Source organism: Eretmochelys imbricata, chromosome 3 (genome assembly GCF_965152235.1).
Source record: "Eretmochelys imbricata isolate rEreImb1 chromosome 3, rEreImb1.hap1, whole genome shotgun sequence".
Taxonomy (NCBI): domain Eukaryota; kingdom Metazoa; phylum Chordata; order Testudines; family Cheloniidae; genus Eretmochelys; species Eretmochelys imbricata.
In genome coordinates, this window is record NC_135574.1 from 82,152,789 (window position 1) to 82,171,455 (window position 18,667).

At 42.3% G+C, this 18,667-nt stretch overlaps 1 protein-coding gene across 2 annotated transcripts in view; it reads right to left on the bottom strand.

Moving 5' to 3' along the window:
* Positions 1-18,667, bottom strand: part of PDSS2 (decaprenyl diphosphate synthase subunit 2) — a 185,697-nt gene that overhangs the window by 93,502 nt on the left and 73,528 nt on the right. For both annotated transcript variants that reach the window (XM_077812895.1, XM_077812894.1), the window contains exon 2: positions 10,246-10,380. In XM_077812895.1, the coding sequence (XP_077669021.1) occupies positions 10,246-10,380 (135 nt within the window). The remainder of the gene's footprint in view (positions 1-10,245; positions 10,381-18,667) is intronic.

Genomic DNA, 18,667 nt, shown 5'->3' on the forward strand with positions numbered 1-18,667 from the left:
GGCAAGGCACTACCAAGGAAGAATAAGGATCTTCTTAATGTAAAAGGACATTGTACCTGAAAATAAAAATAGATTCACGTTGGACACCTTTTCTCCCTCTCCTCCTTAACTCATGGTGACTTTATTTGCAAATAGGACTTCAGCTATCATCATTATGGCTGAAGACTGTTCTCCCTTTCTACTCCCAACCTGTTTCCTTTTGTCCCAGCTAAAATCTCATTCTGTCTTTCTGACATAGCTTGGTGGATGTCCAGCCATCAACACAAAGTAAACATGGTTGAAACAGAGCATTTGAACTTTTCCTACAAATCTCCCCACCCATCTCCTATTAGTACCATCCTCATCCTCCCTGTCACTCTTGTCCCTAGCCTTAGCATCATTTTCAACTCAGACCTCTCTCTAGATTGTCACATCCAGGACATATCCTAAAACCTCTGCTTTATTTTGCTTCCTAACATCTCTAAGATTCAACCTTTCCTCCCCATCTACACAACTATATCTCTTATCCAGGCTCTTATCCTGCATCTTGATTACTGCAATATACTCCTCTCTCTGGCCTTAACAAATCCCATCTTGCCCCATCTACCTCCATACAAAATGCTGCTGCAAAGATCATTTTTATAGCTTATCACTTTGACCACATCACCCCTTCTTTGTCTCTCTGTACTGACTCCCCAGTCATTGTGGCATCAAACAAAAATGACTTGTCTTCACTTATAAAGCCATTCACAACTGAGATTCAAACTGTCAACCCTCATCTCTGCTCCCACATAGTGCCAGGCTTGACTGCCATTTAAAAAAATGCAATCATCATCTTGATGCTTTACCCCATTCCATCTGTTAGGCATGGGAGAAGCTCCTGCAAATAGTCACAAAGACACCTCATTGTCCCACTTCAGATGAATGTCTCCTTAAAAACTCTTTTCCTGACATGCCTATAAACAATTAAATAAGGATTAGGCAGCTGGTTTGCTGTCACTACAGTATTCCATGCTGACAAGTGGTATCTCATTGTTTCCTTGTGTACCCGCTGTCTGCTTGTTTTATCTACCTGTTGTCTCTAGGCTTAAACAGAGATTGTTAGCTCTTCAGGGCAGGGACTTTTATATATTTGTACAGTACTTTTAAATCACAGCACTTTCAAATAAACAGATTTAGCAAAGAACTATAATGAGCAAAGCTTAATGTGAGCTACGAAGACATGCACTAGTAGCTAGACCCATCTGTGGCATTAAACAACTAGTACACAATCCAGAAATAAGCTGTTAACAAAAATTAAATATAAATATATTCCATCCCTATCCAAATTATGGGGAGGGACCAGTATACTCCACAAGTTTTCTGCCTCACTCCAGAGCAGCAGACTGGAAATTCTAGGATAACATAATTTAAATTAAATAGAAGTTTTTGACTGAATCAAATAAGAAAATATAATCAGTATTATTGTAATATTTAATTTTCTATAATTTTATTCCTGTAATTTTCAATGTACTTCAGAAATCTGTACTGAAAATGCATAGACGGTTACTCACCTTTGTAACTGTTGTTCTTCGAGATGTGTTGCTCATATCCATTCCAATTAGGTGTGTGCACGCCGCGTGCACGATCGTCGGAAGATTTTTACCCTAGCAACACCCGGTGGGTCAGCTAAGGCACCGAATATATGCCCCAGCTGACCCAGCGCCCCCTCACTTCCTTCTTGCCAGCTACCACGACAGAAGGGAAGGAGGGTGGGTTTGGAATGGATATGAGCAACACATCTCAAAGAACAACAGTTACAAAGGTGAGTAACTGCTTTTCCTCTTCGAGTGATTGCTCATATCGATTCCAATTAGGTGACTCCCAAGCCTTACCTAGGCGGTGGGGTCGGAGTGAGATGTCACGGAGTGCAGAACTGCTGAACCAAATGCTGCATCATCTTTTGACTGCTGGACTATCGCACAGTGGGTAGCAAAGGTATGTACCGATGACGAAGTTGCTGCTCTACATATCTCCTGAATTGGTACATGAGCCAGGAAAACGGAGGACGAAACTTGGGCCCAGGTGGAGTGGGCAGTAAGGTGTGTAGTTGGGACACCAGCCAAGTCATAGCACGCACGGATGCATGATGTGATCCAGGACGAGATGCGCTGGGAGGAGACCAGGAGGCCTTTTGTCCAGTCTGCCACAGCAACAAACAGCTGAGTTATTTTCCTAAAAGGTTTTGTTCACTTGATGTAAAAGGTGAGGGCTCTGCGAACGTCTAGGGAGTGCAGCTGTTGGTCCCGTCGAGAGGCGTGTGGCTTTGGATAGAAGACCGGGAGGAAGATGTCTTGGTTGACATGGAAGGCAGAGACCACCTTAGGAAGAAAGGCCAGGTGTGGTCAAAGCTGTACCTCGTCCTTGTGGAACACCGTGTACGGTGGCTCCAACGTGAGGGCTCTAAGCTCAGACACATGCCTTCCTCGTAGCTATCACCTCGGCGAGGCTGTCTTCCAGGAAAGATAGAGGTGTGAGCAGGTGGCCATCGGCTCGAACGGGGCACCCATGAGTCTGGATAGGACCAGGCTGAGGTCCCACGTAGGGACTGGATGCCTAATTTGTGAGTACAGGCATTCCAATCCCTTGAGGAACCTGCTGACCATGGGATAGGAGAAGACAGAGCGCCCATTTTCGCCTGGGTGGAAGGCCAAAATTGCTGCTAGGTGTACTCTGATGGATGAAACTGCCAGGCCCTGGTGTTTCAAGGACAAGAGGTAGTCCAAGATGGTAGGTACTGACGCCTGCAGGGGGGGCCGTATCACTCAGAGCACACCAGCAGGAAAAACGCTTCCACTTGGCCAAATATGTGGATCTTGTAGACGGCTTTCTGCTACCCAGAAGGACCTGTTGCACCGAGCGGGAGCAACGTAGCTCAGATTGAGCTAGCCATGCAGCATCCACGCTGTGAGGTGGAGGGATCGCAGGTCAGGGTGGCAGAGTCGTCCGTCTTTCTGCGTGATCAGGAAAATGGAAGTGGAATTGGAGTGACCACCGACAGCTCTAGGAGAGTGGTATACCAGTGCTGCTTGGACCACGCCGGGGTGACCAAAATTAAGCGGGCTCTGTCCCTGCGCAACTTGAGCAGGACCCTATGGACTAATGGGAATGGAAGAAAGGCGTAACACAGGTGGTCTTTCCATGATATTAGGAAGGCGTCCAATAGGGAACCCGGGAAGTGTCCTTGGAGAAAGCAGAACACCTGGCACTTCCGATTCTCGTGAGAGGCGAATAGGTCTATGTGGGGAAACCCCCACTTCTGGAAGACACAGTGGATGACATTCAGGCGAATCGACCACTCGTGAGCCTGGAAGGATCTGCTGAGGCAGTCCGTTAAGGTGTTCTGGACTCCTGGGAGAAAAGACACCACCAGATGGATCGAGTGGGCTATGCCACAGGAGAATGGCTTCCTGCCAGAGGGGGGGACGATCGTGCTCCCCCTTGTTTGTTGATATAAAATATTGCCATTGCGTTGTCTGTGAGAACTGCAATACAACAGCCCTGAAGGTGCCTGTGAAATATTTGACAAGCCAGGCGCACTGCTCTCAGCTCCGGTACATTGATGTGCAGGGATATCTCTTGTGTGGACCAAAGGCCCTGCGTGCAAAGGTTCCTGAGGTGAGCGCCCCAACCCAGACAAGATGCGTCCGTGGTTAGGGCCAGGGAGGGCTGTGGGGCATGGAATGGTACCCCCTCGACTACTGACTTGGGGTTCAGCCACCAGTTCAGGGAGCCTAAAATGTCCGGCGGTACCGTGACCACCATGTCCATGCTGTGCCAGCCTGGATGGTATTCGGTTGAGAGCCAGGCCTGAAGTGGACGGAGGCATAGTCTGGCATGTCTGGTCACAAATGTACAAGATACTGTGTGTCCCAGGAGACCTATGCACGTCCGTACTGTCGAGGTCGGGAAGCCTTGCAGGCCACGGATGACGTTTACTAGGGCCTGAAGCCCATGCATTTTTACCGGAAGCACATTGAGTCTGGAATCTAGGACTGCGCCGATGAAGGTCGGCTCCGAAGTGGACTTTTCTACATTGAGCAGCAGGCCTAGCTGTCTGAACATGCTCATGGTGAACTGAACATGAGATTGCACCTGGGCCCTGGAGCGGCCCTGAATGAGCCAGTTGTCGAGGTACAGAAACACTTGGATCAGATGTTGACGAAGGGAGGCAGCTATGATGGCCATACACTTCATAAAGACCCTTAGTGCCGTGGATAGACTGAAAGGAAGAACAGTAAACTGGAAGTGCTGTCGGTTGACCACAGAGCGAAGGAAACGCCTGTGTGGCGGGTAAATCACTATGTGGAAATACGCGTCCTTCATGTCAAGGGCGGCGTACCAGTCCCCAGGATCCAGGGAAGGAATAATGGTCCCCAGGGAAATCATGTGGAACTTCAACTTTACCATGAATTTGTTGAGTCCGCACAGGTCCAGAATGGGCCGTAGCCCCCACTTTGCCTTGGGGATTAGGAAATATAGGGAGTAAAACCCCCTGCCCCTCAGTTCCCTTGGAACCGCCTCTATCGCTCCGATAGCTAGGAGCATTTGCACCTCCTATAGAAGGAGTTGCTCATGAGATGGGTCCCTGAAGAGGGACGGGGAGGGAAGGAGAGAAGGGGGGAAGCAAACTGAAGGCTGTATCCACTTTCCACCGTGCGTAGGACCCAGCGGTCTGATGTTATACGGGACCACATACGGAGGAAATGGGAGAGGCAATTGTAGAAAGGCAGGGAAGGATCCTGGAAGGAGACTGGTGCTCCGCCCTCAGGCGCACCTTCAAAAGTGTTGTTTGGGTCCCGCCGATGGTTTGGGTGGGGGACCCTGGCTCTGGCCCATCTGCTGACCAGACTGTCTCCGCCGACCACCTCAGCCGCGTCTTCTAAAGAAGTCCTGTCTGGGCCAGGGGTTGGCGCTCCACAGTTCCAATGACCGTCACAGGCAGTAAGAAGGAACTGAGGGGAAGCTGGGTTGGCTGGGGCATATATTCGGCACCGGGAAGGTGCCACTTTAGGGGGTGCCTCAGCCGACCCACCGGCTGTTGCTAGGGTAAATATCTTCCGACGATCGTGAACGTGGCGTGCACACACCTCATTGGAATCGATATGAGCAAGCACTCAAAGAAGAACTTGTAGAATTTGTCAGGGAGAAATTGGGGGGTTTAGCTGCTGAGGACAGCTGATATTTTTAGCTTTGGGAAAGAGCAGGAGAGATTTTGGGATTGCAGAACATGCGCACTACCTGCATGTTTCTGCTTAAATCACCAGCAGTGAAACAGTTAATGCTGACGATTTTTCAGAGTGAGCACCCCACTGATCCCAGGGACAAACAGGTCTTACCTTCCAAAGTTATTGTTTCAGGTATTTACACCACTGCGTTGGTTTGTGTGTGGAAGGTTTTCTTCACAACCATAAAACTTAGATTCTTGATCAGAATGCTGCAGCAAGGGGTGGATTCTGTGGCAAACTCCACCATTAAGGAATCACAGAAAAGCCCTGACTAAGAGCGTTAAACTGTTATGATATTTAATGAACTTAACTCAGTTCTAGGTAGGCTGGTAGCTCTTTGCATATCCAGTTTTCTAGCTCTAAACACTCCTGTCTTGTAGAAGTGATTTTATTTTATGTTCTTACAATAGTCTTTCGTAATCTTTACTGCAAGGATTTCTGATGTACTCTGCATTATATTCCTTTCACTTATTCAACATATAAACTGCTGTATTTGTGAATATTGCACATGTTGAAAACAATCAAAAGCTAATGAAGAAATGATTGTAATGAATTAGTAATACTGTTAGATTTGTATTTAGAGTTGATTTTTACTGTTGTGGGTGGAAGATGATCAATAGGAATATGTAATCAGGTTGGATGTGTTTTTCATCTCCTGAAACTCCTCTTGTAAATTAGATGAAGCAACTCAAAGGATTAATCCTGTAGATCAAAAGCTAAATGAAATCATTTTAAATACTCGCTTAGACCACCTCTTAGTAGATTTTCCTCAATATTTATTAAGGTATGGAAAACAAAACTAAATTCCTTAAAGAATTAGGATAGATTTCATGCTCATCATGTTTTCCTTTATGTTTCAACCAAACAATCTTGTTAAGAATACTATCTTACTTAATATGTTCTTAGGTGCTGAATGTTTTAGAATTACACATTTTCTGCACTTCTTAATTAGTTGAGCCTCAAAGCACATACTACTTAGGATACTGTACCTATGCTGATGATATGGATCAGAACAATAAGTCCTGATGGAAATCACTTTTATGATGAAGAGACTTAATGTGAACCAGTAGAGGTGAGGATTGATTGTTAAGGTCTATTGTTACTATAATTAGAAATCAAACACCAATTAGCATTCCCATTAATAAGATAAATCTCTGCCATATCTGCAGCTGAGACCCAGTCTTGTCCTTATGCTGTGGTAACAAGCCTATCCATTTGCTGATAATACTCTGCATTTCAGAGTTTGCTCTGAACTTCTACACACAAATACGCCATGACAGACTACCTTATTTCTTGTTTCCAGTATTTTTATTTCTCTTCACTTCCATCCAACATGTTCTGTTTATTTCTACTATGCTTTATTTCACTGGGCTAGGTAGTGAGGGGGGAACAAATGCCGCTTCAGACTTCTAGATTGCAGCCGTTGGCCATTTCCTCCCTGTAACTGCAGGTCAGTCTAAATCTAATAGATTTCCATCCCTGGTGAATTCAGACAAGAAATGAATTTGCTTCCTGCAAGTATAAGGATTCTACACTTGTTTTTGATAAAAAATGTGTAGGTAATTTTATGTGTAAATTAGCAGCAGCAGTCTATCAAAGTTTGGGCATCCACTCCCTTATTTCAAACTACAGAACTGAGAAGGAGATCCATACCTCTCAACTCTCTGGATTTTATACAATATAACTAGTAGTGTGGGCTCTTCATAAGCAGAACTACTAATATTACGTGGAAGGAGGGAAAAGATAGTAAGAGAAAAAGAAAAAATGGCAGGAACAGGAAGGATAACAGGAGACATAATGCAACAAAAAGAAAAGCCATGTGCTAATATACTTTATTTACATTTTTTATGTATGGGGTAGAAATATACAAGTGCTATATATGGGAACTGGAGGGGAAGGAGACTATTTGGTGCAACTAAAATCAAGTTCGATGTTTTTTACAATTACTTAACACCAACTAAAGCTTTGCTTACACACAAAGAAAATAAAAATGCACCAAAAATAAACAGATACCCCATATTTATATTTAGATCATTTGTCCCACACACTGACTAATTTGGAGATAGGAAGAGGAAGAAATAAATAGTGGCCTAATCTAAATAGACTACTCAGTGACATTCTATTTTAAATAAGATTATACATACTGCTTATTTATACTTTATTTTGCTCAAGAACATGGAAGATGAAAAAATTCATGATCATTAAACCTCATTCCAAAATATAAAGTGCAACTGACTTATCCTTTTCTGAATTAAATGGGTAAAGCATATTCTACTATATATCCCCTTTCTTCTTCTCTTCCCAAATTATATTTTCAACATACTGGCTATCAAATATGTCAGGCTGATAGTTAAGGGCTACCACTCTGGGGACAGAGATTTAAAGAGAACACAGACATGGATTCCAAAGCAAACACAGGAAAGAAATATTGGGCTGGTATAATCTCTGACTAGTATTGGAACAATTTAGTTCAGGGTAGGACTTCAGGAAAGCAATGAATTAATCACTACCAACCGCTCAAAATCAAGTGAGCCATAGCCAATAGCTAAAAGCCTACAACATAATGTCCATTCACAGCATTTAAGTATCAGGCAATGAAGATGCTCTTTACCGTGCCAGAAATAATATTTCCTGCATTTTTCATATTTACATAGATGAAGTAATTACATAGTATGGCAACAAAAAACACTGTATAATTTACAGCAGAGTTGAAAATAACCTGAAAGAATATATTTCCAACAAGTATTCTCCATAGTCTGAAAAGCGTTAAAAGTATATAAAATAAAAATGAATAAGTAAAATAAAGTTTCTTGTTTCATATCCTCAAGGGGTGTATTCTGCCTTCGATATGCACCTCTAACTTCCACATACATACCAGCATCATGATAGAATAGCGACTGTGTCCTTACCAAGATCTGAGAGAAAACTACACGGATGGAAAATGGTTTCCCTTGGTTCCTATTCAGGAAACTAGTCTTTGTAAAATAGCATTTGTAATACATAAAGGAATTGCAAATGGCTTTTAGACCTTGATTTTATAAGCGTTTTGTCCTTTTTATTTTATCTGTTTAACTGAGAAAAAGAGAGATTGGGCATAAGTTCCATATACAATGTGTCCTTGGAGAGCCACAAAGCATTACACAAGCTCACAAAACTAGAGGACCCAACCCTACTTCCATTTAAAACCAATGGCAAAACCCACATTGACTTCAATGGGAGCAGTATCTGGCCCATATATAGTACAAAATAAACAGTGCCTCAGCATTATTACTAGAATGCATTATTGCTCCCATATTTCACGTTTTACAGATTTGAAGTGTCACAGAAGATTTAAATTTAACACATTTCCATTGTTATCACTTTTGCAGCCAATAATGAACCCTAATGTTCTGCGTAGGAGCATTTAAAGGTCTTTCATCTTCTGAGTGTCTGACTAATTCTAGATATTATTATGGTTGTGTCTTCCTTTTACACTTAAATTATTGTACTAGATCTTCAACTGGCTTAAATTCTCATAGTGTCACTGATGTCCATGGAGCTGCACCAGTTGGCCCATTATTAATTCAGTGTTTTAAATGCTTCTTCAAGTCACTTGTCTAATTACAGCTTTAAGCACTTAAAGCATATCTCCATTCTCAAAATGACCACATTCAGGACTATCTAGACTGTTTCCCCTCTCCCCTGTCTTAAGCATTTTTAAGATAAGCTTTTCCGAAATAATTTACAAACCAAACTACAATACCTCCTATACTATAATTAATTAGAATTATGGTATCATACTGCATTATTTGTATACATATAGAAAAGACGTGCATAGCTTAAGTGGACATTATGTGCAAAAAACAAACAAGAATGGGATTAACCAGTTAAGTTGACAACACAGCCTTTCTTTAACAAAACTTCCACTATATATTTTTGCATGTTTCTTAGGGCTTGTCTAGACCAGTGTTTCTCAACCTTTTTCTGCTGGCGACCTGCTTTGGACTTACAGAAAAAAAACCCAATGCCCCCACCCCCAAACTAGAAAAAATTGCACTCCCCTACCTTAAGCTCAGGGCTTGGGGCTGAAACATGTAAATAAGCTTCACTGGGCCGCCCATGGCGTGGGCCCCAGGCAACTGTCCTGCTTCGTACTCCCTAAGGCCAGGCCTGCTTGCAACCTCCCCAAATCTCTCCCGTGACTGCCCCAGGTTGAGAAACACTGACCTAGACTAACAGTGTGCAACAAGCTGGGGTATAAATCTACAGTGCACTAGCTGTCTCTCAATTTTCCCTAGTGCACAGTGATGTACTCCTGTTCCAAAGTGGAGCAGCTCAAAGCATACGAGGGAACTTTAATCACTATTTCTATATAGATCCGGTCATAAACATGCCTCTGTGCATTTGCGTGTTTTTGGTCTATCAGCATCAGAGCTGGTCACAAATAAAATTAAATTTCAAAGATGATGAAGAAAACCTTTTTTTTTTTTTGGGGGGGGGGGGGGCATCCACCAAAGTTCAAATAAAATCTCAATAAAAATTTGTCAACATTTCTAATTTTTTCTACCAGTTCTAACAACACTTATGATTTCAGCACAGCTCCAGGGATAGCTAACTGCCAAACTGCCAGGACAGAGCATGGGACCCTGTTCTCATAAAAATCCTACTATCATGGAAGATCCCAGAAACCCCTATCAGGATGAGGGCCCTGTTATACTAGGAGCTGTACAAACAGAGGTAGGTAGACAGTCCCCACCCTGGACAACTTACAATGAAGAGCAACATACAAAAGGTTGGGGAAAGGGAGGCCATCACTTTGTATACCACATTATATATACAAACACACATGCACACTTATACTTATCTGATATTTTAAGAGGGAATTTTAAAGTTTTATAATTACATAAATCAATATTGACTTTCCCCAAATGGCCTTAGGACTAGCTATTAAGATGTAATGGAAGTTACCCGTCCAATAAACATATGTCAGTGGTTTTTGCTGTAAGAGATTGCACCATACCTGGAATAAATCCCGCTGACCATGTCATGCTGGAAAGAAAGCTCTGCTGTGTTGCCGGGACCAGCTGCTTTGGAAATAAGCAATACGACCAAACCTCGCATCTGTAGGTTATTCCGGCTATCATACACAAGCCCTCTGCCAAAAGAAGGAGGGGAGGGGGAAGAAAAAGATCAGGATTTTTCATAAAGCATTTTACCTCTTCAAACAAAATCCAAATTGAAAGACTCAGCCTTCAGAGTGACATCATAATTTCATCTAAAGTCTCTACTATTCACACCAGTGGGTGAAGGAAACTGCAGTTCTCAATCAAGATCTTTTCTCACTTTTACTCCATAATTTATGATGAAATGTTACTACTACAAATAAACACAATACTTCGATCTGGAATTCCCATTTCTATTTCCTAGGAGAAGTGTATGCCCAGCACTTCTGTAAAGTTGTCACCAGGAATATTTCTAGATAATTTGATGGTTATACAGTACAACAGTAATAATATGAAACATTTTTACCAAGTATAAAAAAAAACCAAAAGCAGCCATAAAGATGTAAGATGGGTGCAACCCAAATCTATAATCTACTGAAAAATAATTTTTTACAGCAGACCGGTTATATCAGAACAACAAGATTAAGTGCATTTTAGGAACAAACTTAGTAAAACCATAGAGAACAATAAGACAAGAAAATTTCCATAGAAGTGAAGGAGTTAAATTCACTGGAGAAAGATTACCAGTTTGTTCAAACAGAACTGCTCCAAATGCTTTATCTTTAAGTTCAGCTCTCTCTCACTGTTTCTGCCATGAACAATTCTTAATTACTGCATAGAAGGTGGCAGCTCAAAAATTAGTTTGCTTAAAAACAAGCTTTGCTCTCCTCCTGGACCCCAAAATTTCTGGAATCTCTGCCTCATAGGCCTACCCTTCAGCATTCTAAAGAAGGCTAAAAGTTTAGAGTAAAAGAATTTTATGTACCACAAGTGTTATGCAGTAATCTAACTTCCAATGAACTTGAGTACATGATCTTTGATATTATCATAGCCTTAGTATTTATAAGGCTCATTTTACAATATGGTAGGTTACTAGACAGGTTGTATCCCATATTATTCCTGGCTATAATTCTCTGGCTTGATCTCCGGAAGAGATTAGATCATAACTGTCTTTATAACAACAGTGCTCCAGGAAAATCTATGGTATCTTTTAGCTAGGTGGTATTTATGTGTAAGAAAATCTAACATACATTACTTAATCTCAGAATACTTCATAGTGGTATATTACAAAACATTTCCACCATTTTACAATCCAAAGACAAACTAGAGTATCTTTCGGACAGTATTTGAATTGACAGTTCTATAAATACGAAAATTCACCATTTCCGTGTTAGACTCAGTGACAATTATGTTCACATTGAAGGCTGCCCCTGAATCCTTAACTCATTCTATTATGTCTCGATAATACTTACTGCTTCTATAGTGGTTTACATTTACAAAGTGCTTTACAAACATTAATGTTGCAGTACATGCAATCCAGAAATATTGATTTTTCTGATAAACCTTGCCATAAAAGGATGAGTTAAAACAGGATAGCAGAGTGATGGAACTCATTCAGCAGCTTTTCAGGCATGTTATAACCACTTTATAGTTAAAAAAAATAAAATTAGTCTGTTGGAGGGTGTAACCATATAGATCATTGTTGCAACCAAGGTCATATAGTAGCACCAAATCTTGTACAAAGGAGGTTAAGTAAGGTTCTATGACAAGGTTATGATTTGCTGATTATGATTATGCTATCATTTTTGTATTTAAAGTTATAAGTATTGGCTCTATACTGTCTGTATTTCAAACTTGTGCTATGCTTCTGGGTGACACCCCAGACAAATTGGCTTCAGCACTGCCCATTAAGGACCATCAGCTATACAACTGACCCATTGAGAGAAGGCAGATACACCTTGTGACTCAGCAAGCCATGCAGGGACATGCCTATGGACAGAACGCTAAGGTTTTTCCATGCCTTGTGCTGAGTGGCTTCTGGTTGGAACAAAGAAAGCACAAGCCACATGGCAAAAAGACCATAAAAGGCAGCAACAGCATCTCCATTTTTTCCTCAATCCTGCTTCTTACTTCTGGAGGAACCTTCCTACAAACTGAAGCTCTGAACAAAGGACTGTATGACCCATCCCAGCTGTGGATGTACTCCAGAGACTTGATTTGAACCTGCAGTTTATTCCATCACTGCTACAACCCTGAACCGAGAACTTTGCCATTCCTGTATGTAATTGATTCCATTTAACCAATTTTAGCTCTCATCTATATTTCTTTCTTTTTATGAATAAACCTTTAGATTTTAGATTCTAAAGGACTGGCAACAGCATGATTTTTGGGTAAGATCTGATTTGTATATTGACCTGGGTCTGGGGGTTGGTCCTTTGGGATCGGGAGAACCTTTTTTCTTTTACTGGGGTATTGTGATAGGGACAAATGAAAACCAAGTGGCACTGGTGGTGATACTGGGAAACTGGAGTGTCTAATGGAATTGTTTGTATGACTTATGGTTAGCCAGTGGGGCGAGACCGAAGTCCTCTCTGTTTGGCTGGTTCGATGTGCCCTAGTAATAAAGGACACCCAGCTTTGGGCTGTAACTGCCCTAATCTAAGCAATTTGTCCTGAACGGATACTCTCAGTAGCTTCCTGCCAGAGGCAGCATCGTTACAGAGGGGAAGGAGAAGAGAAAGACAGAACAGACTATAATTTGGCAAGTCAAGATGAGCCAATCAGCATGTTACTGGTATATAGGGTAGGAATAAAGCAGGAAGGAAAAGTCTAGGGAATAAGAGTCGGCTGAATAAAGAGGCGTAGGAGATCAAGTTTGGCTCTTCAAGTGTTGCCTCTATATTCACACTTGTGGCATGTGCCTCCCCCTGCATGCCACGGACCTACAGGAAAGTGGTGCCTGTTGGAGCAGTCTGAGCATCCTCTCACACCACTGAATGGTTGGAGTTCCAAAAAGCTCTGAGGAAAGGGGAAGGCGGGCATGGAGTACAAATAAGCAGAGGCAATGTCCAGAAAGAACTTCTGTTCTTACGGCAAGTAACCATTTCTTTTTCAAGTAAACTCACATTTTTGGGAGTCTAGCAAATACCACAAGCCCCAGGAAGGTGAGCTGTGACATTCTGAAACAAGAATTGCAGATCCGCCCTTCACAAAATAAGTATCAGATGCGCCTGTTAAGAAAACAATATTCTGCAAATATGCGTACAGAATTCCAAGTTGTAGTCCAGCGGATTTCTATGATGGAAACACTGATGCCATCTTTGTTTGGTAGAGAGAGATAAGAATTGATGTTCTGGCATCCTAGCTAACATCTCATTTGCCAGCCTTTTTCCACTAGACAGGTGGATTCACTTTACATTCATCATTGAGGGAAGAGCAACTGGTGTCCAAAATATATTCTGAGGTCATGGGTAGCAAGTAGAGTTGCCAACTGCCTAACCGCACAAACCCAAACACCACTGCCCCACCCTCGGCCCATGGCCACGCCCCTTCCCTGCCCCTTCTCAGAGCGCCCCCCCCCGTCACTCACTTTCACTGGGCTGGGGCGGGGGGGCAGGAATGGGTGCAGGCTCTGGATTTGGGGTTGAGGGGGTCAGAGTGTGGGAGGGAGCTCTAGGCTGAGCCTGGGGCAGGGGGTTGGGGTGAGGGGTCAGGCTCTGGGAGGAAGTTTGGGTGCGGGAGGGAGGGGTCTGGGTCGGGCTCTGGGAAGGAGTTTGAGAACAGGATGCAGGTTCTGGGCTGGGGCTGGTGGTTGTGCTGTGGGAGGGGGTGAAGGGGCAGTGCTTACCTTAGGTGGCTCCCGAAAGCGACCAGCACGTCCCGCTAGAAGCAGCTCATAGGTAGGGGGGCAAGAGGTCTCCGCGCACTGCTCCCACCTGCAGGCTCCGTCCCCACAGCTCCCATTAGCCGCAGTTCCTGACCAATGGGAGCTGCAGAGTCGGTGCTCGAGGCTGGGACAGCGCAGGGAGATCCCCTGCCCCCTTCCCAGGGCTGCAGGTACATGCCAGCCACTTCCGGGAGCAGTGTGGGGCCCGGGAAGGCAGGGAGCCTGCCTTAACTCTACTGCAATGCTGGACTTTTAGCACCTAAAATCTCCCGGTTTGGCGTCAGTAGCCAGGAGATAGAGCCTGATTCCAGGAGATTCCTCGCGAAACCAGGAGGGTTGGCAACTCTAATAGCAAGCTGCTCATCTTCCGCTCCCTCATCCCCAGTATCCTTCCTTCCTCTGCAAGATGATCATATTTTCAAACTGAAAAAGTGGGACACTACTGTTGGAGGCAGAGGGATAACTCAGTGGTTTGAGCATTGGCCTGCTAAATCCAAGGTTGTGAGTTCAATCCTTGAAGAGGCCATTAAGAGATCTGGGGCAAAAATTGGGGATTGGTCCTGCTTTGAGCAGGGGGTTGGACTAGATGATCTCCTGAGGTCCCTTCCAACCCTGGTATTCTATGATTCTATGAGGTACCACCAAAATTTTTTGGTGTGCGATAAAGGAAGTGAAAAGAAAACAATGCACTCTTTCCACTCGCCCAATTACACCTCCTTTCAGAATGAAAACTGGGATACTTGACGGTAAGAGGCAGCATGAAGAAAAACAGTATTTATGTCTGACCTCTTATTCTCTCCTTGTCTCAACCTCTCCCTCTCCAATATAGCTCACACCCTCCCTCTTCCACTATTGTCTCTAACCCACACACCATTCAGCCAAATCCTCATTCACAAACGATTCCGTCCTGCACTTAACACGGCCAACCCAACCCACCCCTATCCTATCCTACCTCCTGGCTCAGAGATCCTCTCCACACACCCACACCCCGACCCCCAGCTCAGAAACATGTGTCTTTCCCCCTGCCCTGGCAACACACACTTGGAATGATTGGTGTGAAGAACCACTCTCCTTCCCATCTAACTATCTCAGAACCACCCCTCAGTTGTGAAACCTGGACCGTGGGAGCTGGGAGTATGGATCACGTACAGGGAGCTGTACATTTTGAAGGTAGATGATCTAAGTAGCCCCACAAAACTCTGGGTTCCCTACTTTGTGCCTCCTCCCTCTGCTGCCTGTAGCCCATATGCTCCAACTTTAGCCTCAACAAGATGTTCCCCCCATTGGCCACATCAGCCAAATTATAGTGGTTTATAGTATGGCAGAACGTTGTGGCATCGCTAGTGGGGCTTAACCCAATTTAGTGGGTCCTAATAAACCAGCAGCCCCTGCCCAAACTTTCTTGACCAGTCGGATATGGTGTCTACGTTTCTTCATATGAGAAGGCATATTTGAGAGTACTGGTCTGATTCAGGAGAACTCAAAGACAAATCTTAGTATAAATTTGGGATACAGACACAAGACAAAATTTATCTCAATTAATAAATTAGAGAAAGAATTATCATTAAAGCCCACAGTTCACATTCTTCTCTTAGGAATTGACGTTATTGAGAGAGAAACAATCAAACCAGATAGAAACCAGTGATTCAGATGTTTTTGTGGACAGAGCTTAAAAACAAAACAAAAACCAAACCAAAACAAAACCTTGTCTGTGACTAGGAAGAAACTGTCCCAGAAGATTATTATTAATGTCTGCAGAATTTGCCAACTAAAGAGTACAAATTTTTTGTTTTCAAGTTTTAAAATAATTGCAGATTAGAATTGAGTTTTGAGCTTGGCTTTCAAATATTTAGAGATTTTAGGGGCCCCAAATGGACAACAAATATTTAGAGCTGATGCTAAAAATTTAGCCTGTAGCTGTGCCACTGGCTGCCAGTCCTAAAAGTCAATTTGGTGCCATGCAGTTGAAAACCACTTGTATCTCTTAAACTGGGTGTTAAAATGGAAATGGTAATTAATGCTGTGGCAGAGTCTAAGTACATAGCTAGCAAAGTTTTAATCAACAGATTTGAGCGTTGCTTGAAAACAATGAGAGCACGGGGAACATTAGGGTTCTAGCAAAAAAAAAAAATTCCGCCGGGGATTTAGTGTTCAAGCACAGGACAACGCACAAGGCCAGATCATGAACTACTTCAGCATTGCAAAAATAAGAGTGCACCTGCTTGAATAATGTCATATTCTCTTAACCAGGAAGCTTTGTGATCCAGGGGTTAAAGAAAAAAAACCAGAAGTAGGGAGAGTTCCGAGTCCTAATCTGACTAATGTTACTTACCATGGTACATTGAGCAAGCTACTAGCTCTCACTCATTGGCCTTGGACAATCCAATTTTAAAAATAGGTAAAACTAGCAAGACATCAATGAAAACCAGATGCTCTATCCAAGATGAGCTTTCTTGGGACTAAAAAGTAACCCACATATTTTCTAATGTTCCGTCACATGTTCTTTCTTATACTACCTTATTTCTGGCTAGAAATCAAGAAACTAGGTAAGCTGTTGATAGTGTTGAGCACCCTCTGGATCTGAATATAAGTGGTGCTGAAATACAGAAAAGTCCCCCCCTCTGTACACATGAAGACTATGGTAGGAAAAGGGACATAGTCTTTATACATTTCAACATCCAACAAGGAAAGGCATTTAGGACATATACACTGCAGGTTACTTAACTTTTTGTTTTTTCCCCATCTGGATACTAGTGCTTGCAAGCAAGTTTGCATAAAAGACCGTGTGTGGATTATTTTAGGAATTGTGCACAAAGGATGGAAGGTTAACACAATTTAACAAAACTGTTACTGTATTATAAGGTTTCCTTTTACTGAAAATATATACCTAATGAAGGATTTTAAAGGGAAAATGTTTTCAGCACTCAGTGAATTTACAGTGTTTGTATCTTTGTTCTCACGACTCAAATGAATAAGTAAAAATCTGCTTACATTATTCAAAAATTTAGATGGAAAGCCACACTGTTTTTCTCATGCCAAGAAAGTACTGATGATATAAACAATTAACACTGTGTAAATTTCCAAAGTTTGAGCCCCACATAAATACTGTAATAGTCCAGCAAAAGTTAGAAAATACATATTCTGACTATATACAGCATACACATCCTGTGTACAGAATACATGATGGCATGTGGTGGTACAAACAGTTTTCTGGCTTCAGTTTAAATTCACCATTACTCATGCGTAGTTAAGCACAAGAGAGATGCACGTCATCCAACTATGTGCAAATAAAATCTTCATACTTCCTCACACCATTCATGCATTTTGTTTATGACTTATGTTAGAGAAAAGCGCGCTCTCTCGCTCTCTCTCCCCCCCACCCCCCCGGTACTAGAAACAAATTGTATTATATCATACCATTGAAAAGTAAGGGACCCAGCTTTCTTATGGGACACAGACCTGCTGAGCCACAAAGTACATATCAGTTGCTGGTTTAGGAATGGATATGGCAAGCAGAGAACAAGTGAAGTTTTAAATTTCTGCTTTTACATTATCCATACTAGGGGTGGGAAGGGAATAAAAAATAGTCTATTACTACTATTAATTAAAAAATCCAACTGTTTGAAAGTTCAGCGGTTTAGAATGTTACTATTAAAAACAAATTGTTCGCAGAGTGCAGAGCAAGGAGCTCAAAGGTGTAAAAGAGGAAGAACTGTACAGGTATAATGACTAAATATGTGGTATGTCTATCACACAATTATATAAGTAAAATACAATTTTAGCCAGGACACCTTACACATACATATAGATTTATGAGCAAAATACTATTCAAAGTCCAATTCCATTTACAGAAATGACAAATTGGGTTGCTGACATGTATTATATCCATACTAAAGCAAATTGCATTAGACAAATTTAAAAAAGCCTAAGGTGACCATTCTTTAGAAACTAGAAACTACAGCATCTATTTGACATGGCTTCAGGGGTCACATTCACACTCTACCTGATTTAAATTCCCGAGAGATATTCTGCCCAAGTAACAGCTACACAGAAGTCTTCCAGATGGTGCAATTAGTTTTGATGGGTATGTGGCAGAAGACAGGTTCCTCTAGGGGGAAAAAGTGAACTGAAAGCAACCCAAGTGAAATTGGGCACATATGCAAGTAGTGTCAAGCTTGGAATCTTTTGGAAAACTTCTGCAGAATAACATTACAAGTGTGAGCATAGAGTAGCCAAAAAAAGACATTAGTGAATTTTGCTTGCTGTAAGTTATAGATGAGGCAGATTGGAATTATACACTGCACCTTCAGGGGAAAATAAAAAAGATGGATGAGTATGTCTCACTAACAATCTACAACAATCCAGCTTTTACAAAACATTAAAAAGGCTCGAAGAAAAGCATCTACGCTGGATTTTATGAATATGACAAAATAAGCCATTTGAAAACTGTCAGATTCACAGGTTTAAACAGAACTCTCTTTTTGTGTGAACAGTGTTGATGCACAGGGGAGAAGAGTCTAGCTCTCAAATATGCGTATTACGCTACAGAGACA